Source organism: Desmodus rotundus, chromosome 9 (genome assembly GCF_022682495.2).
Source record: "Desmodus rotundus isolate HL8 chromosome 9, HLdesRot8A.1, whole genome shotgun sequence".
NCBI lineage: Eukaryota > Metazoa > Chordata > Mammalia > Chiroptera > Phyllostomidae > Desmodus > Desmodus rotundus.
The window spans coordinates 102,064,606-102,084,834 of record NC_071395.1 but is presented as its reverse complement, the minus strand read 5'-3'; the positions used below and the strand labels follow the sequence as shown (position 1 = coordinate 102,084,834).

The 20,229-nt window shown below is 51.1% G+C and overlaps 1 protein-coding gene across 4 annotated transcripts in view; it reads left to right on the top strand.

Moving 5' to 3' along the window:
• The window catches only part of IGF2BP1 (insulin like growth factor 2 mRNA binding protein 1), a 37,587-nt gene that overhangs the window by 8,570 nt on the left and 8,788 nt on the right, over positions 1-20,229 (top strand). For all 4 annotated transcript variants that reach the window (XM_053911103.1, XM_053911104.1, XM_053911106.1 and 1 more), the window contains exons 3-7: positions 15,109-15,157; positions 15,671-15,722; positions 17,032-17,095; positions 18,377-18,658; positions 19,512-19,646. In XM_053911103.1, the coding sequence (XP_053767078.1) occupies positions 15,109-15,157; positions 15,671-15,722; positions 17,032-17,095; positions 18,377-18,658; positions 19,512-19,646 (582 nt within the window). The remainder of the gene's footprint in view (positions 1-15,108; positions 15,158-15,670; positions 15,723-17,031; positions 17,096-18,376; positions 18,659-19,511; positions 19,647-20,229) is intronic.

Genomic DNA, 20,229 nt, shown 5'->3' with positions numbered 1-20,229 from the left:
CTCATTCACAATTCTTGAGGTTCAAGATGGAAGGAAGCTGTACTAGGTCAGAGTCTTCTAACCCACCCTACCCGTGGCCCCTCACGCAATCTGCTACCAGCAATCCGCTACTGGGGTGTGGAGGAAAGGTCTCCCAGGAGATGTCCGTGTTTAAAAACAAGAGCTTTGGAGTCAGGCAGTGATGGGGAAACTGGAAAAGTTACTTAACCTCTTTTAGCTTCAACTTCGGTACAGTAAACTGGCTCTATTACACATTAGCTATTATTATTTGTTTTAGATATTGACCTCTCTGCCTCCTGTCTTTGGACCATGTATTGCAGCGTGGGGCAAATATCTAAGGGAGTAGGTAGGCTGTTTAAATACACTTACGTGGATGTGGCATGTGTCTCTGTGGAACACTGATGGGTAGGCATAGTGGAAGGGGATTGGTGTGTAGGGTGCTTTGATAACCAATGGTGTGCTACCTCTCTTACCCGTTCTCTCAGACGGCAGGCTGGGAGAGATGGGCCATGCAGGGTGGGAATGCTCCTGATTGTTCTGTGGGGAAACGGCCCCTGTTGATGCTCTGAAGGCCGGGCCAGGTTCCTAGCTGAGACTTCGCAGCTTGGGGCTACTGGCAAAGGTGCACGTAGGATGATGACATTGGTAGGAGGAGAACCACCCTAATCCAGCAGATGAGGTAGGTCTCCTGAGAATTCTGGTTGAAGGGGACTGTGTGAGTCCCTTTGAGGGAGGAAGAAGTGAGAGCAGTTTCCCCGCTTGGTGGGAGGTAGGCATGTCTGTCTGAATGTTCTGCTCTTCGTAAGCTAACAGAGTGGGCATTCAGGAGTTGGGGATCCCTGGATGTACAGGAAGTGGCTGCGTACGTTATTCCCAGTGCCCTTGTGAGGGGGTGGAGGCAGAGCCACACTGTTCTCACATTCTTCCCCTGGTCCCCTGGACTGGAAACAGTCCCCAAAGATGTGCTCAGAACGCACCTTCATGTCCGTTTGGTCCCTTCAGCCCTCCCAGGCCCAGGGGGGTACACACATGCGTGTACCACAACCCCTTTCGCCATCTCCGTCCAGACAAGGAGTCCTGAGCCTTGTCTTCGTGGGGTGGGGAGGGGAAGGGCTCTAATCGGATGTGGGTTTTGGCCATTTAACAGGCTTGCGACTTTAATCAGTTACTAGAAAGGGTTTTACAATTAGTTCATGTGGAATGATGCTTGTTTTTCTGGAGTGGCATTTGCGATTGCTTGGGGCTCATCAACTTTCCATTAGGTACTCTGAGGAGGAGAAAATGAGGGGAGACAGGAACCAAAGTGGGGGCTGTTGGGTGGAGTAAACTTGTTGAGGATGTCTATTCAGAGTTAGAAATATTTATTCCACTTCCTCCTCCAGGTCTGTAAGTTGCTTGGGAGGAGAAGTCCCACTGTAACAGAGAGCATTTGCTTTGCCAGGATTTGGAGACAGAACCTTAAATTACAGGGCAGAGATGATCCTTCAGAGACAGGCTGTTGGTGGTTGCAGCTAGTGGGCGTGTTCCGAGCAAGGACTAGACATAATAGGGCGTTGGCTGTGGAGGCAGCAGGGTTCAGCGTGTTTCCTTCCCTCCTTTTGAAGGGTGTCCACTCCAGCAGCTTTTCAGTCCATGTGTAAGAAGGGGACATCTAGCTGACCAGTTACCTATCTAGAAGGCTTTCTTCCTTAAGTTTATTACCATTTGGTTCCAAGCTGCTGCTGGTGCTGCTGGCTTTTTATAGAATAGGGTAGTAGAGTGGTACCTGCCCAGGAGAAGCCGGGGGTAGGCAGGGGATGGAATAAAGTGACCTCCACAAATCTCACGAATATCCGAGAGTAATCGTTGATGACTAAGTCACTTCCTACTCCTGCTGCTCGCTGACCATCTTGAATGAGTAGTTTCCTTTCAGCTTTTAACTAGAAGACAGGATGCCTGTCTAAGCCCAAAGCTCCTTTGCTCTCTCCTAAACCCCTCTTGGTCAGCAACTTCAGCCTGGAGGTGTGTGCGTGGAGGGGGTCTTTTCTAGTCATTCATTAGCCATTTTTGGGGGGAGCATGGGAAGTGTGATTTTTTTTATAATATATTTACAACTGAATTCCATGTCAGAAAATACTCAGCAAGGTAGTATGAACTTCGGTCGGTGATAGCTTGCGTATTGCTGCAAAGGCTGGTGCCTCTAATCGTGTATTCTTTCACACATGCTCGCATCCATGTATCCACTTATTTTTACATCCAGAGTCTGCTGTTGTGTGTGGCATCCTCTCTTCCAGGTCCTAGAAATACAACAGGGAACAAGGGAAAGAAAGACCTTGGTCTTGGGGTGGAGATAAAAGCAAATATAATTTCTCAAATAATTTTTCCAGGGGCTTTTACATTTTCCACTTTATCCTTGGTATTTAAAAAAGAACTTTGAATGTGGTAACAAAACATATACAATTTACCGTTGTAATCATTTGAAGCGTACAGTTCAGTGATGTAAAGAACAGTCATGTTGTTGTTGTAAGACCATTACCTCCATTCCTCTCCAGAATTCCTCCCCTTGCAAGACTGTAACTCTGTACCCACTAAACAATACCTCCCCAACCACCCCTCCCCCAGCCGCACTGAAACCACTGCCAGTTTGGCCTTTTCCTACAGGGTTGTCCTCGCCCCATCCTATATAAAATAGGAGTCTTTGCCTAACCCCTCTGCTGTATTAAATATTAATTACTCACTGGGCTTTTATTTAGCATTAGTGGGTCTTTTTTTTAAGGGTGGAGGAGGGAGACGTGGGTTGAGAGGGAGCCGCACAAAAGAGGTAAAAGATACAATCCCTGCCTCCAGCATTTTCACTTCTGATCCAGGAAAAGCCGGGAGACAGCAGAGGCCCAGAGACTAGGAAAATGAAAGGCACACAACCTCAGGAAGTAAAACTAGAGGAGCAGGGCTAGACTGTTTTGGAGGGCAGGCAGGGAAAACAGGCTTGGATTGGGGAGGAGGGAGAGCATTGGGAATGGACAGGGAGGCACTTGTGGGAAGACGGTTCATCAGGAAGGGAGGGATGGCATGCAGACTCAGGTGGGGGGGGGGCAGATGTCCCTGTTGATTTCCAGTTTTGAGCATCTTCTTTGCCCCTGAGCACTGTGCCAGGTGATGCGGGTCAAAAGATGAGCTGCTTCTACAGTTACAGGGAGCATTCATTGAGTATCTACTCAGAGCCTAGCCACTGTTGCTTCAGTGGGTCCTCACGAGGTATCACTTCATTTTATAGAAGGAGAAACTAACAAGCTGAGTGGTTCCAGTAACCTAGCCCACCAAGGCAGTACCTCGCATAAGTGGTAGTGTTAGGGTTTACATCCAGGGCTTCCGACCTCCAAGGCTGAGCTCCCTTACAAGGTGGGAACAGGTGATCCTGGATACTGTGAGAAGGTGTCCGATCGTGAGCCTTGCTTGTGGGGAAATCATAAAGTTAGTGAATAAAACACACGCAACATTAATTTCTCCCTGCTCTGAATCTCCCTGCTTCCAAGGTGTTTCATGCCTGCGTTGCATTGTATTTTCCTCCCACTGTTGGGATTTTCGGGCAGTCTTGAGTGATTGAAGAAAACTAGATAATTCTTCCTTTGTCTGGGTAGCTAAGATGGGCACTGGGAATATTTTGCTCTTGGAGGGAAGTAGCCCATGGAGAAGAACTTGAGTGGGTTATATTCAGGTGTATCAGTCTCGGCCCTGCCCTCTCCCCGGATGTGCAAACTGTGGGGTCTGGGGTCAGTGTCTTTTCCTGGGTCTTGTTGCATCTCAGTTGTCCAGACGCCCATAAAATAAGCTGGCTACGCATTTTGAGTGGAATGAGCCTCCATCCTTTGGCACGTCTGGTAGGCACTGGGGCTGGAGCCTTTGGTGGATCCTCCCACCCCTTCCTTTTGTTTGGGTTCAACCCTGGGGAAAATGGGAGGTTGGAGGGGGACAGGGACTGAGATGCATCCCCTCCCATCCCCTCTCCTCCTGGCAAGGAGGGGACAAAGATTGATCTTTGTTACATTCCTGCAGAGTCATAATTCATAGTTCATACATGTTTTTGAGGAGCAACAACCTTTTTGTCTTGACAGGCAGGGCCAGGCTCCGTGGTGCAGCAGTCACACTTGCCGGCTGGTGGCATCTTGGGCTAGTCACGTCACCTCTCTGAGCCTCTTTTTTTAACTGCAGAATGGAAATAAAAACATCCTCAATTGTCTGTGGTTGTTTAGAGCAGCGATTTTGAACCTTTTTTAAAATGCATTTAAAAATTTCGTTTATTGATTTTTAGAGAGAGAGGAAGGGAGAGGGGGGAGAGAAAGAAACACTGATTTGTCGTTGCATTTACTTATGCATCGTTCGGTTGAGTCTTGTATGTGCCCTGACCGGGGATTGAACCCGCAACCCTGGCGTATCAGGACGCCACTCTAACCAACTGAGCTACCCTGCCAGGGCCATCAACCATTTTCATCTCCTGGCACAGATAAACTAATTACTAAAATTGTACGGCACACCAAAAAAATAGATATTTTGCCTATCTGACCAAAAAGGATGTATAATTTTGATTCATTCACAGCAGGCGGCTGTTCTGTTCGTTGTCTTTTTTTTTATTTGACAATCTAAGGGAAAAGAGGTCAGTGCCCCTGACTGAACAGGCAGGTGTTGCATGTTTTAAAAATTATTGCGATGGAAAATCGCTGGTTTGGAGGCTCAGATCAACCTCTTGTCATTGTCCTAGGTTCACAGGAGAGTGTGGTGTAAAGTAGTACTTTGTAGACTCTTAAGTAGTGTGCAAATGTGAGTGATAAGATTGTCACTAACTGATGACACCCCAAAAGGGCAGACAAAGAAAGTGATTCTCACCCTCAGACAAATGCCCTACTCTTCGCAGGGGTGACTTTGCTTTCAAGCCTCCCAGAACGCTCAGGGAGGAGGGTGGAGGGTCTTTTCTCTCCAGACCCGGATGGCCCCTTGGTTCCGTGCCCCCAGCCCAGCTCAGCCCACTCTACTCCCAGGCTGATGTTCCTGCCTTCTCAGTGGGAGGCCTCCGGGGCCCGTCCTGCCTCCTCCCGCAGCCTAGCCGAGGTCTCTAAGGAATGCCGCCTCCCGGGCCATTTTCTCCCCTCCAAGCTTTTGCGGCCCCACTTACAGCCCCCTACCCCCAACCGGTTCCCACTTAAATGCTTGCAGGCCTGTTTGCAGCGGGAAGCCCCCTCCCCCACAGGACCACCTCAGTCACAGCCCTGACCACGGGGAGGTCGGGTCTGGATTTACTAAAGGACCCCGGAGGGGGGAGCCTGCCCCTTGCTGGTTGCCTGGCTTGCTGATGGGGTCGGGTTTCGGCTGGTGGCTCTGGAGAGAGAGACAAAGGGCAAAGTCCCGGTCCCCACCCCCACCCCGGTGCGTGTCCCCTCCCCCTCGGGGCCCTGTGCGGGTAGCCGAGGGCCCCCTGGGCCGGGCGGGACGGACTCAGAGCGAGCCGGGGAACCGAGGGGATTCTGGTGGCAGAACATTCTAGACGGACTGGTGGGGTCCCGCAGCAGAGGGCCCCCGCCCAGGGCATCCTCTGCCCGCCTCCCAGAGCTCCCCGGACTGGGCCCACCCAGCGGCTGGGGTGGGAGGGTGCGTGCTCAGCTTTCCCGGGGTTAGGTGAGCGGGGCTGGGGGAAGGGGCCGCCCACGTGGGGCACCGGCCGGCCGACGCCAGCCCGGCCGCTCAGCTGCTCAGCCCTTCTCAATTGCCCGTTCATGAGGGCTCCCCTCCTCCCCCCAGCTGCCGTGGCCCTCCCCCGCCTTCAGCTGCTGCCGCCCTTCCCAGGCACCTCTTTCTCCCCAGTTGCCCAGCCTGCGCCCACTTTCCGCAGTGAACGCTTGCCCGCCGCCTCTGGTCCCGTTGTCCGGTAGGGACCTTGCCCCCTGCCCCTGGCCGAGGCGGCCGAGAGCCGGCGTGGAGGGCGCCGTGCATCCGGGAGGACGGGATCCCTGGCCCGGGGGAGAGGAAGACCTCCACAGAGAGGGCTTGCTGCTCCTGTCCCAAGCAAGCCAGGGCGGAACTGGGGGTGGCTGTCCCTGTCACAGGAGAGGTGTTCTGGTGAAGAACTACCTCGCGGGGAAGAAGCAAACGCAGGCTTCCTGAAGTTTCTGGCCACCAACAGGTCTTTGGCAGCTTAAGTGGATGTGACGAGTCACCTCTCTCGAGGTTAAGAGAGGGACACCTCTTGTAGGAGGGACACGACCAAAGCTCCTTTCCGCTGATAGGATACATTGTTATTATTTATTTTTAAATCCTTACCCGAGGATATGTTTGTTTATTGGTTTTAGACATGGGGGGGGTGGGGAGAGAGAGAGAGACATCGATCGGTGCTCTCCCCCCCTCAATGCCTTCCCTAACTGGGGATCGAACCCTCAAACTTTTGGTGTCCGGGTGGACGCTCCAACCCGCTGAACCACCCGGCCAGGGCAGAATACGTTATTATTTCAAAATGTATGCTGGGATACAGCTCATCCTTTCCCAGGAAACATTGGATTCCAAGAATGGCTGAAGCCCAGAGTCTTTTTCTCGGTGCAGAACTGTGAATTGCAGACTGATTTCTCTTGGGGCTAGTCTAGTTTCCTTTTCCTTGCTTTTGAGAGCTTCACCTCACAGCCCTTGCCTTCAGCTGGGTTCTCCCAGCATGCTGTTCCCTCCTAGGAGAGGACCTTTCTCCATTTGCCAGGCCTGCCCCATGCTGCCTCCCGCTGAGTGCCAGCCCCACCCTCAGCCAGGTGTCTGGGCCTCAGAGTGCCAGACCTTTTGGTTCTGAAGCTTTCTGGAGCGATGGTGACATCTCCACAAAGCAGGGGTGAGAACTAAACCAACATGTCTTGTGAGGCTGGGGCAGGAAATGGCCTTTCTAGCCCCCCTCCACCTTTCCCTCACTCAGTCAGAGCCTATTAACCCTTCTCACCCCCAGGGAAGATTCCAGAGACACTTTGCACTGCCAGCCTAAGGAGAGCTGAGCAGTGGCAACTGCTGGTAATTGAATGGTTAATGCCTGCCCCCCCCCTCGCTTGCCTCAACCTGGAAGGTTGTGCCGCTCACATTTGGTCACCTCTTTTCCATGTGTCTCCACGTGTTAGGTTTATTCTGATGGTTTCTTCTCCACCCCCCCCCCCCCCATTCTCTTTCCTCCTCCTCCACGTCCAAGAGCACACGTAGCCAGCTTCCTCTCAGGTGGAAGAGTAAGAGTCTAGGCAGAGCGAGCACAGTGGAGGGAGGGAGTGACAGTTGGCCCCGCGGACTTGGAATCCGTCTGGAAAGAGCTCCACTGACTCAGAGCTTCTGTTCTGGCTTCCTCTGGCGCTGCCCAGATGGGCAAGAAAAAAATGTGGGTTCTCTTGTCAAACCATGCATTTCTGAGATGAGAGAATTGAGCAAAATAGTCATCCTTGAGGTTTGTTCGCTCTCTAACACCAGGGTAGCACCTTCCCGCTCCATGCCACACCGTTGCTTCCAAACCTAGATAAAATTTTGTAAAATTGAATTGTACTCTTTTTGCCCCGCTAACAAATCTGACCGTCATCCAGCCGTGTTATAGGGTAGTTAGCTTTTTCTGCAAGTTAAATCCTGTGCCCAAATTGGAGCCGCATGCAGTAAAAGCCAGTTGGCACGCACTTAGCCATAGAGAATATGGGCACTTTTCCTGCTGCTGACATCGGGGCTGTGCAGCCTCTGCTGTGTTAACACTTCTTGTCAGGGAGAAAGCAGTGAGGTTTGGTGAGATGAGCAGAAACCGCTAGTCGGGGAGGAGAGCTGAGTTCTGGTCCCTCCTCAAAGTTGCCGAGGCTCTTCCTTTTTCGTGAGCTTCAGTTTCTCCATCTGTAAAACGAGAGTGACTGTTCGGAGCATACAGTTCTCCTGCCTTATTGTAGGAATGTAACTTCCTTCAGCTGGAACCTCGTGCTGGGATAGTGTGTGTGTGTGTGTGTGTGTCCTTGTTCATGTACGAAGCCCCGTGGTCTCTCCCCTCCCCTGACTCCAGGTAGACCAGGAGCATATTAAATATGGCACATGAGCGTTCCCAATGGGAGGGAATAAGGTTCAGCCAAGAGTCGTCTTCTGTGGTCTTGCTTTTCCTTCCTGCTAGTCCTCGACATCAGCACAGAGTTGGCACACACGTGGGTCAGTGCGTGTGTGCCACAGACATTTAAAAGAACATGTTCATGGGACCACAGATACATTCCAGTAGTTGCCCTGTCTTCAAGCCCCTCCTACACTCTGCCTGGTTCCGAACCTCCCAGTAGCTCAGTGTTTTCCCTGCCAGCCCCTACCTTGCTGTCAACCCAGCATCCCACCTGCCTTCCCGCTAGCCTGCCTGCCTGGCTGCCCTGCCTCTGGATCAGCCTGGCACGGAGCCCTGGGCATCAGGCCAGTTCCTCCTCCCCTCCCCAGCCCCGCCTCCTTTCTCAGCTATTGCCATGCCTGGAGCGTGCCAGGTCCGCCCCCTTCAGAAGCTTCCCCGGACAATTATTATTTTTTTTCCTCCACTTCTCCACGCTGTAGGGAGAAGGAGGCAGGGTGGGGAGGAAGGACTAGGTCATTGGTGATCTTATGGAAAAAGCAGAGGTTGGCACGTTAGGACTTTTTTTATGTGTGACTTATAGTTGCGAAAAACAACTGGGAAGGGAGCCAGCTCTTGGGAGGTTGCTTCTGCTCCCGTGTCAGCCTCGTGGGATTCTCATGTTGAGGAATCAGTGGAATCACCGATTCTGCAGGGATCCAGTGGACGACCCACCTCCACGCCTCAATTAACTTTGTCTGTTCCCCTTTCCCATCCCTCACCAAACTGGGGTCCCCTGCTGGACCAGAAACTCCCTGCGAGCAGGAGGCCTGCCTGTCTCCCATACTCTCTGCTCTGCAGCCAGGTGCCCAGCACCAGTGCACGGGAAATGTGATGGGGGCACACGTTAAGTGTGTACATTTTCTGATAGCCACATTAAGAAAGAAAAAAGGCGAACTTAATGTGAAAGATTAATTAAAAAAGTAATTAAAAATTAAAAGATTTGTTCAGTGTGGGATTAATAGAAATGATGAGAGACATTTTACTTTTGGGAGGCACTGTGTGTTAGGAATTCTGGTGTGTATATTTTTACACTGGGAGCCCATCTCCGTTCAGATGCTAAGTTTTCATTGGAAACATTTGATCTGTGTTTAGATTTCATAAACTTTAAAGATGAACAAAAGCTAAATTGTGTAAACAGTTAAAATGAAATACAATTAAAATTCAGTTCCTCAGTTGCAGTAGCCACATTTCAAGTGCTCAGGAGCCACGTGTGACTGGTGGCTACCGCAGCGTGGATGCGCAGGCCCAGTGTGCGGTAGGTGCCGCGAAAGCCTGGGGCGGGTGCCTCCAGCAGCTGGGCTCCAGGCACCTGGAGAAAAGTCATGGTGTGGAGCTTTCTGACCAGTGGTTAGAATGAAATGAGCCTGGTCGTGTTTCTGCAGGTTTGAAACATCTTAGTAGCTCACTCATTTCCAACTTCCGAGCCATAACCCCCAACCTCATCTCCAGTCCAGCTCGCGTTCTGGTTGCCTTGGGCTATTCTCTTCCGACAGGCCTGCAGGTTTGCTGGACATTTGCGGGAAGACTGGGCCAATACTGGGGATGAAGTAAGATGTGTAGATCTGGGGGAGGACGTCTTAACTTTATCATGGGCGGATTCCAAAGTCTTCATTAACCCCTGACATTTTGGAATTGTGTGCAAAATGTTAGCTTTTTTTTTTTTTTTTTTGTGGAGAGGGATCATATTTTCTAATGGGAACCAAGTTTTAGAAGAAAAGTGAGAACCACTTGCTTAAACCATCAGGGCACAGAAAATCCTTCTAATTAAGAATGTAAGTGACAGGGATCAGGGGATGCGAGATCCTGTGAAATTGACTAGTTCTTATCCTTGTTTCCCAGATGTGAGAAACTGACTTCCAGAGAGTTGGAGGCTTGAATCGATTGCCCAGGACCCCGTGGTCTACAAGGCTGAGAGAATCACAGCCTGGGGGGCGGGGGTGTGTGTGTGAAGGATCTGATCTGAAGATCCTGGTTTAATCCTGGCTCTCTGTGGGGGTGAAAGTCCAGATTTGACTCTAAATAGGGGCCTCTGGGGATTGGGGCCTCAGATTTAAGGAGTTTTCCAAAACCACCTCCCTCTTTTCTCCCTACCCTCGGATGGTTTGCCCCACCCTGGTTTGAAGGAACTCCTTCCTTCAGGGAGGGGCAAGGCCATCTTCCGGATTGAAGATGGCACCTTCCCCTCCGGGATTGGGGTAGAAAGAGGAAGGAGCGGGTTTCCAAAAGTTTGGAAAAAAGAACAGCCTCTGGGGCAGTTTCAGCCTGCCCCACCTCATCCGGTTGAGTGACTAGGGTCCCATCTGGGCCTCTGCTCCTCCCACCACTGGACCCCAGGCCCACACGCTTCCTGCCCCCAGCTTACGCCTAACCAGGGCCTGGATTGTTGCTAATAAAACACCAATAGCAAAACCTCATTAGTTTATACCCACACATTTGGAATTTACAATGATTTCAAATCCAGGTGAGCTAGAATAATCCCCCCCCAAACCCTCTTACTATGAGAAAAAAATTTACATAAAAATGTGGTGAAGATAATGTATTAAATCTCATGTACCCGTCACCTAGCTTTAAAAATTACCAATTTATCCCTGGCTGCTCTGGCTCAGCGGACTGAGCACTGACCTGCGAACCCAAGGGCTACTGGTTCGGTTCTGGGTGGGGTCACGTGCCTGGATTGCAGGCCAGGTCCCCAGTGGGGGGCGTGCAAGAGGCAACTACGCTTTGATGTTTCTCTCCCTCTTTCTCCCTCCCCTCCCCTGTCTAAAAAATAAAATCTTAAAAAATAATAATAAAAAAACTTTTATTTTGATTATTTTGAAACAGATCCTAGACATCCCATTTCATTGGCAACTATTTCATTATGTGTATCTAAAATGTAAGAACTTTAAAAGTCCCTGGTTTATAAAAAACGTTAACAATATCATCAAATATCTGGTCAATGTTCAAAGTTGAGGGAGAGTCATTTGTCAAGTGACTGGAAGTACGCCGCAGTTACTAGCTGAGGAGTTACGGGGATGTTCTGAGCGGTACTCACTTGGGCAGAGTTCACTATGTTATGTGAACTCCAAGTATTTTAAATTCTCTTCAAGCCTAACAACTGTATTTTTGGCAAAGGCCTCCTATGTCCCTTTCAGTATGTTTTTATTTTTTAGATTTATTTTTATTTATTTTTAGAGAGAGAGAGGGAGGGAAGGAGAAAGAGGGGGAGTGAAACATCAATGTGTAGTTGCCTCTCACACACACCCCACGGGGGACGTGGCCCACAACCCAAGCATGTGTCCTGACAGGGGATCGAACCCGCGACCCTTTGGTTCACAGGACCGTGCTCAATCCACTGAGCCACAACAGCCAGGGTCTCCTGTGTCCTTTTTGCCATCAAAAAGGTAGCAGAAGGGACAATGCTAAGAGCCTGGAAAAGAGACAGACAGGCTATGGGTTCAAATCCTGGCTGTGGCACTTAGCTGCTGTGTGACTTGGCAAAGACCCTGAACCTCAAAATCTCAGGGCCCTGGTCTGTAAAACGGGGCCATGGACAACGAGAGGTTGGTGGGAGGCGCTGAGTGTGAGTCTGGCACCTGGTAAACACTCCTCAAATGTTAGACTCTTCCAAATGGACCCATTTTCCTTTCCATTCTGTCTGTTAGTGACACTTCTCCGAAAGGGTGAAAAGGATGAGAGCTTCTGGCCCAGGGAGAACTCCCAACCATACTTCCGGGTGCCCAGCTCCTGCACTTCCTGAATCTCCTTTTCTACTGATTAACTCCTTATGCTGTTGCATGGATGCTGTCTTCCTCTGGACTCTTCTGGAATCTGCCCTGGGCTTGAGAAGGATGGTCATTTGGTCCCTGTGGCTCCCATGCCTCTTGCAATAGAGAGCTGGGTCCCCTGTGGTTGCTCTGTATCTGGGGAGCAGCCCCAGGGCCCCGTTGCTACCCTGCAGGTCAGGGCAGGCAGAGAGGTCAGAAGGAAGATACAGGGAGTCCTTGGCCAGGACGTAATTACAGCGGGGCAATCGTTTGCTTTGCCGAGGGCTAGTGTCTTCATTCTTTCACTCAACAACAGGTTTATCGGCTGGGGGTGGGTGCTGGTTTTGGAACTCCAGTTCTCTTTCTTGCTTTCTCTGAACAACTGATGCTGGGGTTCAGGCTGGGCTCCATATAGCGCCCTGTTTGCATAGAACAAAGGCACTGCTCAAGTCCAGAGGAAGCTCACCAGCTGGGTGCTGGAGCGGGTCCCTTCAGTTGACCCAGGGAGATGGTGGGGAGTGGGGGTGGGACTCCAGGCTGTGGTATTTCCCCATAGGTGCAGAGCTCTTTATCTTACTATCACTCCGGGCATCTCATTGTCAGCCCTGCCTTCCCGCCTCTTCCCGTGCTTGTCTGGACACCTGCAGCTCCCCGGGCCTGGGACAGGGGCTGAGCACCATGGCGTGGCAGGCATCCCGCTTTCAGTCTTAAGAAAGTCCTGTCAGTTTTCCACAGGAGAAAACTTAGGTAGTGCGCAGAACCTAAGCAGTGGGACCTCTTAGCTTCCACCCAGCCCTCAGCACACTGCCCTAGCCCAGCTGCAGTGTTTGTGAGTGGGACGAGATACCCAGGGCCCCGGGGAAAACCTGCGGTTCTGTACCTCTCCGTGGGCTTCGGGCCTGAAATAAACTAGGTAGCATCATACTTCATGAAAACTAGGCTCAGGGCTTAAAGTACAGGGTACTTCGTATCCTCTGTTTTTGTCAGGGGCGGGGGGGCGGGGGGGGTTTGCTGAAAGGAGATTTCCAGCCCCGGAGACACTGCAAAGACTGGGTGTGTGCCCTGAGGGCTGGCAGAGGGGGGGCTTCAGGATGTCTGTTCCCCCATTGGTTGGGTGGCCCTGCCCTCCTCCCCCTCCCCCTGGAACATTCCACACATTCCAGACTGCCAGGGCTTTCAGGATCTGGATTAACATCCCAAGCAGATATTTGATTTCACCATCCCATCCCCTCCCCACCCTGAAAAGAAGGCCCCTAAAACTAAGAGTTTGAAGTAGGGGGAGGGTATTTTTGACCTTTGACCTGAGGTTATACTTCGGGGGCCATCATGAAAGAGCACTATTCAAACTGAACTACTGTACTGGGGGTGCTTCAGGCAGACAGCCCCCACTCCCGTGTGCTTCGTCCCGAGGCGTTCCCTTGACGGAGTCCTGGGCTCGGGTGACCCCTGTCCCTGGCGTTAAGCTGGGAACAGTGTTCTCAGTCTTCCGATGGTGTAATCATTTCTTCCTCAGTTCTCCAACAGTTTGCCTTGTATAGTAAGGGGACCTCGATTTTCTCTGTCCACCTGGTCACCAAGCGAGTCTTATGGGAAATCCCACAGAAGGGCAGTTGCGCAGGCTTCCCTCTTGGCCAGTGAGGTATACAAGAAGGTGTCCTGGTGTGCATCAGAGGACCTGGAACGGGACTCCCTTAAGCTCATCCTTGTCCTTTTCTCCTGCTGTAGTCTGACCGACGACCTTAGATCGGATTCATGGACCAGCCGAAGCAGAGAACCATAGACACAGGTTCTCTTCAATGCTCACCCTTCTTTTCTCCTAAGTTACTTCATCCCCAGAAGAGATGTCCTAAACTTACTTCATCGGTGACTTGCTGCCCTTGGAGCTGTAGAGGTGGACGGGTCTGAGAGACCCTCTCATTTCCATTTTGTAGCTGAAGACACTTGAGATCCCCAGGGGTGAAATAAGTGAGCTGGCCCAGGACAGAGTCAAGTTGGAAACATTTCTAATTCGAGCTTAGCATCCCTTGCCTTGGTCCCCCGTGTTTTCAACACTCCTTTCTCCCAGCCTGCCAGGAACTTAGGGATACTGAGGCCTGAAGCTTAAGTGGCTCGGTCAGATGAACACCCAGTCTGGGGCAGTTTGAGGGCCAGAACTGGACTTTCTTGCTTCCTAGTCGAGTTTTTCTTCATACCACCAGAATTTTACTGAATCGTGGCCCTGAACTAATATTTTTGTGGTCGGGGGTAGAAAAAGACTGGAATGACAATTGACTGATACAAATAAGTCAATTAAAATGTTTTAAGCCCAGAGATTAGGGTATCGATTTGGGCGGTACCCAATTTCCCTGTGATTCATCCTTGAACCTGAAGGCTTCCTCAGGGAAACGTACCTTGTGAGGCATTTGAAAGTGGGAGGGACAAAGTGTAGTTAACTTGGAGGAGGGAGGGACGGTGGTTGTCGGAATGCTGGGTTCTGTGTGTGTTAATCACCCCCACCTCACTATCCACACATCCCTCTATTATTACACTGTAAGCACTTACTCTAAGCCCTTTGCTAAGCTCTTTATAATATTATCTAACATTACCTTATATACCACGCCTTCAATAGGTATTATCCCTGTTTTACAAAGGAGGAAACAAAGCCTCAAAGGAATTAAATAATCGTTTAAAGATCAGTGCCCGTCAGTGGAGCCCAGGTTTAACTTCAGAGCTGCACCAGGCACGCCACCGCCGCCGCACTATTGTCCTGCTGTGGCTTGTTTGCATGCGTGTCTCCCCTAATAAACGGCGAGCAGCTTGAGGCCAGGCACTTTGCCTGTTTTGTTCATGGCTGTGTCCCCAGCATGTAGAACAAAAGTCCAGCCGGTGAAGTAGGTGCCAATTAAATAGGCATCGGATGAATGAATGGTGTCTCACGTAGCCTTGTATTTCTGGTGCCTGAAACGGAGTGGGTGGGAGTACAGGGTCACGGAATCGGTTTCTGTAGTGAGAAACCTAAGCAGAGAGAGGGGCGAGCCAGATGGGATGTTTAGGGAATTTCGTTACCCTTGTGCTTAGGGCATCTTATTCTGGTTTTTCAGCCTGGTAGCACTGATAGAAATTTTGCTCTCTGAAAGTGAGGCACTGTTCCCAAAAGTTCATCACTCTTAAGACTTTGTTGAGGAGAAGGTAGGGAGAGAGACTGGGACAAGGATTAAAAATTGCAAGGTCACAGTCCCCTAATGCATTTGGCGCTGTCACTAATCCCGTTTGCTCTGATTTCAGGAGTCGGAAAATTCAGATCCGAAATATTCCACCCCAGCTTCGATGGGAAGTAAGTGATGCTGGGGCTCGCAGTGGCGTGGGGGGAGGAGACTGGATGGGAGCCTACGTTTGGCAGAGGAGGCTGGGGAGGCCCACTGGTGGTTTGGGTGGGGCTAGGCCAGGGATGCCCAAGGGAGGCTGGTTGGGTCTCTTCCTTAACCAGTGTTAGTCCTTTGAAATTTTGTCCCCATAGTGAAGGAGGAGGGAGGGGTGTTCCCTGAGCCCCAAACTTACTGATGGCAGAAGTTGATACAGGGGCCCAGTTGTCCCAGGTCTGCGTCTAAAAAGGTGCTTAAATCCCTCTTTGAGCTTAAGTATATGTCTTGCAAAGAGACCCTGGCAGGTCACCACCAGCATTAGTACCCCAGGAAGGGCAAACTGAACAGGTAATGCTGCTCCGTGCCTACCCAAGGCTCTGCCTGGGCCCCAGTGCTGTGGGCTGAGGGGTGTCCGGTGACCGGCCTTGTGATGGTTCCTGAGATGGATGCTCAGAGTAACCTTCCTCCCTTTGCTGTGCTCCTAGGTCCTGGACAGCCTGCTTGCCCAGTATGGGACAGTAGAGAACTGTGAACAAGGTAAGGGTGGGCAGAGGTGGTGGGGTGTGGTGGTAGAGGAGTGGGTGTTGGAGGACTTTGGGGGATCTGCTCCCCCTCATTTTCCATGAACAAATCTACTTGGCATACCAAAAGAAGACAGGTGGAATGTGGTGTGGGGGGAGCTACACTGGACTGGGGCCTGGGCGTGTGGTCCCAGCTTTGGCTCGGCTGCTTATTGTGGAACAGGTTTCTCCTCTCTTCAGTGAGACTTGAACAAAACTGCTCACTCTCGTTGCAAGGTTCCCATGCTCCTACAGCTCCCAGGGTTTTAGAAATAGTTTAAGAATGGGCCCTGGCTGGTGTAGCTCAGTGGGTTGAGCACAGGCTGCGAACCAAAGGGGCGCCAGTTCGATTCCCAGTTAGGTCACATGGCTGGGTTGTGGGGCCAGGTCCCCAGTTGGGGGTATGCGAGAGGCAACCAGACATTGCTGTTTCTCTCCCTCCCTTCCCTTCTCTAAAAATGAATAAAATCTTTAAGATAAAATAAAATGATATATGTGCCTGGATTGCCTGAAAGTCTGACATCCAACCGCTTCTCCCTGTAGGAGAGACTGTATGGCCATTAAATGAAAATCGAAGGGTTGCTTACGAAGGGTTTGTTGGGATGAACGGCTGGTGCTGAGCGTGCCTGACGCCCTGAACGTATGCATTTCCATGGCCCAGATGTTGGGAATACTCGGGAAATCCTTTCCCTGGAGAACATGCAGGCAGGCTCGTTGCCCACCTCCCCAGGCCCTGCAGCAGCCCCTCCTGTCACCCGCTTAGCTGGGTCGTAGCACGCATGCGTTTGGCTGGTGTGTTCTTGAAGACAGTTAGGCATCTGAAATGGGTTTGGGTGTTGCCCAGATCTCTTCGTCCATATCCTTAAAGACCATTTCTTGGGATGTTTACTTCTATAAATTGCTAATGTCAGGGTGCGCTGATTTTTAACTAGCTTAACTTTCCAAGGGTAACTGTGTCTCTCGCTGCTAACCTGCTGCCGATAGGTTGCCGGCATCCTTTTGTGTACCCAGCTCTCCTGGGGGCTGGGAAGGGAAGTCAGGAAGACACAGAAAGGAAAATGCAAGAAGGCGGACTTAAATTTTCTGTCAGTTCTGGTAAAAGGGCCCTGAAGGGGAACTATTTTGCCTTGTTCAAGTATTTCAGAATCTCTAGATGGCCTGCCACTGCCACGCGCAGGTGCCTTCTGTGCCTCTCGGGATGTGAGCACGGGCTTTTAGCACTCAGGGTGCATTGGTGGCATCTCGGGGTCTCACTGCTCTAACCCCGGCCTGTTTTGCTCCCCCAGTGAACACAGAGAGCGAGACGGCCGTGGTGAATGTCACCTACTCCAACCGGGAACAGACCAGGCAGTGAGTAGGCTGGAAGGTGGGGCTGGGAGGGTCTTTGTGGGCTGTTGCTGGGTTGTTGGTTCAGGAATCTCACAGGTTCAGTGACGCATCAGGATTGAGGGCAAATGGTTTGAAAGGGAGGGACCCACAGAACTCCTGGGCAAGGTGGGACATCCTCTGTAGGAGAAAGGTTGGCGCCTGGGAGATCTCTAGTTGCCCGAGAACTTCAGGGCTTTGCTGTGTTGATGGCGCCATCTAGTGATAGCGAGGATGAACTGCTATTATTTTTTTTAAAATGATGAGTTAACGTAGGTTGTGGGGCAGACATTTTATTGCAGTGATCGCGGGGAGCCCAGTTTATGCCTGCTGGGGTCCTGTCAGTCCCCTTACACCTACACTTTCTAACTCCTTATCCTTTTGGCTGAGCAATTAACACTTCCTACCCATTGGTCTTGACAAAGTAAGTACATGTTAACACATTCACCCATTCGTAACTCAGTAGACCCTGTTACAGGCCTCTTGCTACGTTTTGCTATTGATGGCTTTCTTGCTTCATGCTGCCGCCTTGATCCTTTCTGTTTCCTCCAACTTAGGCTCCACGGTAAAATCCCGCCACTTCCTCAAATTCCATTTTATTTTAAATGTCTCTTGGGCTCAGACTTTCCTGGAAGCTACTACTGCCCCTGGTGGCCAACCTGTGGCTTTTAGTCTGGCTTTGAAGAGCCTGTTCGCACTGGCGCACTCCCCCACTACCTGCTGCCCAGCTCACGTTGCTAACCAGTGACAGGTCTGGGGGTGGAGGGGCTTGACCCCTCCCTTCAGTGCTATCCAGCTGTTTTGTAGACGTCCCGGATATACTTAAACCCCCGCCTCCATGTGGTGAGCAAACCATTCTGTCTCCAGCTCTTAATTTTTTTCTCATGTAGTTTCCTTAAATGTGGACGGTGCCAGACTCAATAACTACAAAAACAAATCTCACGAATTCTTTTTATTTATTGTGTTTATTCATCTACGATGAATGGCATGTGATTCTCACATGACTTGTGATAGGTAGTTCTGGCTAAAGTTGACAAGCTGATCCCCAAATTAGCGGAAGTAGCTAATTTACATTTCCCTTTGATATTTTACGCCATTTAGACTGGGAGGTGCTCTGAGAGGGAGGTGGGTGTGGCAGGCAGGTGGGCAAATCCCTCTCTGGAGCGTGTTCGGTGCTGTCACCCAGTAGAATGCGTGACGCACAGAGAGCATTTGGTGTGAGTGGCATGGGTTGGAGTGACCAGTGGGCCCTCTCTCTGTCCACAGAGCCATCATGAAGCTGAATGGCCACCAGCTGGAGAACCATGCCTTGAAGGTGTCCTATATCCCTGATGAGCAGATTGCACAGGGTCCTGAGAACGGGCGCCGCGGAGGCTTTGGCTCTCGGGGTCAGCCCCGACAGGGCTCGCCTGTGGCTGCCGGGGCCCCGGCCAAGCAGCAGCAAGTGGACATCCCTCTGCGGCTTCTGGTGCCCACCCAGTACGTGGGCGCCATCATTGGCAAGGAGGGCGCCACCATCCGCAATATCACAAAGCAGACCCAGTCCAAGTGAGTCCCGGCCGCGGGGGAATTGAGATGGGTGCCGGGAAATCGAGGTTTGTACCTCGGGGCGTGAGTGCCTCCTGGAAGCACCCTGAGGGGCCTCCGTGGGAAGTGTTGCTTGGAGCATGTTCCTCCTTTTCCATTCAGGAGTCCCTGCTTCCCTTCAGGAGTGGAGGTGGAGTGGGCACGGGTTGCACCCTGGGGTGGCAGTTGTAAGGCCTTGTGCTGTTGTTAGTAAAAGGGCTCCAGAGTTTCTCGCAGAAAGTCCCAGCAAGCAAACCGAGTCTCAGTCAGTCAGTCATCCTTTGGTGCTCTGTGGCAGTAGCACTACTTACTAGGGTCAACAGGGCTGGTCAGCCTGGCCGGAGTCTGGGCCCTCAGCATAATGGGCCAGAAGTCTGTCCCATCTCCCCTTCCACCACAGCCACCCGTCTTCTCTCATCTTTACAGCTGGTCAGTGCACTCTGGGAACGAGCAGGTTACCTGTGTCCTCATTCATAATACATCATTTGTTCGTTACTTGGAATGTGGGACAACGTACCTTCCCTTTATAGTTGTTTCAGGGGGGAAACTGGAATTCACAGTTGAGAGCTGCAGGCTATTGGTCCCCAACCCTGCATTCCCATGATAGATGCCACTGTTCCAACTGCCATCTCCTGGTTAAGACAGGATCCAAAGAAACAGGCTGGTCATACGTCCCTGGCCCTTTCCTCTGCCCTCTCCAATTCTGCCTTTGATTGACCTTATTCCAAGAAGAGCAGCTCCTATGCCTTTGATTGAGGAGAGGTCGGAGAGCCCAAGAGAGACCTGGTTCCCCTAGCAACAACTGACTACCCATCCTTGTCCTTGTGGTCCTCAGGATAGACGTGCACAGGAAGGAGAACGCAGGTGCTGCGGAGAAGGCCATCAGTGTTCACTCAACCCCCGAGGGCTGCTCCTCTGCTTGTAAGATGATCTTGGAGATCATGCATAAGGAGGCCAAGGACACCAAAACGTAAGGCTTTTCAAAGAATGCGGAGATTGCCACCTTCCTGAATCCAACGTACTCTTTATTTATTAGCAAGAATAGAGGAGACGTAATCAGAATTGTACAAAAGGCTATAAACTGAGAAAATGAAGCCCTCTTTCTCACAGTGACACCTTTTATCCCTCCAGAACTCCTGTGCACTTGGAAGCATGTATATCCGTGTGCACGTGTGTGAGTGCATGTGTGTTTTAGCATAGATAGGTTCATAGTCAACATACTATTTTATAGTTTGGTTTTTTTCATTTTTGTGCACCAGTACATGCTGACCCAGCTCGTTGGTTTATAGCTACAGAGAATTCTAGTGTGGCTACTTTAAAGCGTACAATTGGGTGGTTTCTAATATGCGTGTACCTGGAAAACCGGCACCATGATTAAGATCGTGAAGGCATCCGTTGCCCCCAGCGTTTCTGTGCTTGTTGGCGGCCCATCCCTACGACCCCATATCCCTACCCCGAAGCAGCCGCTAATCTGCCGATTTTGGCACTGCTCTTCTGGAATGTCATTTTGACCTGTGGTTTGTCCTGAAAGCCACACTGGGGTGGCGTGGTAG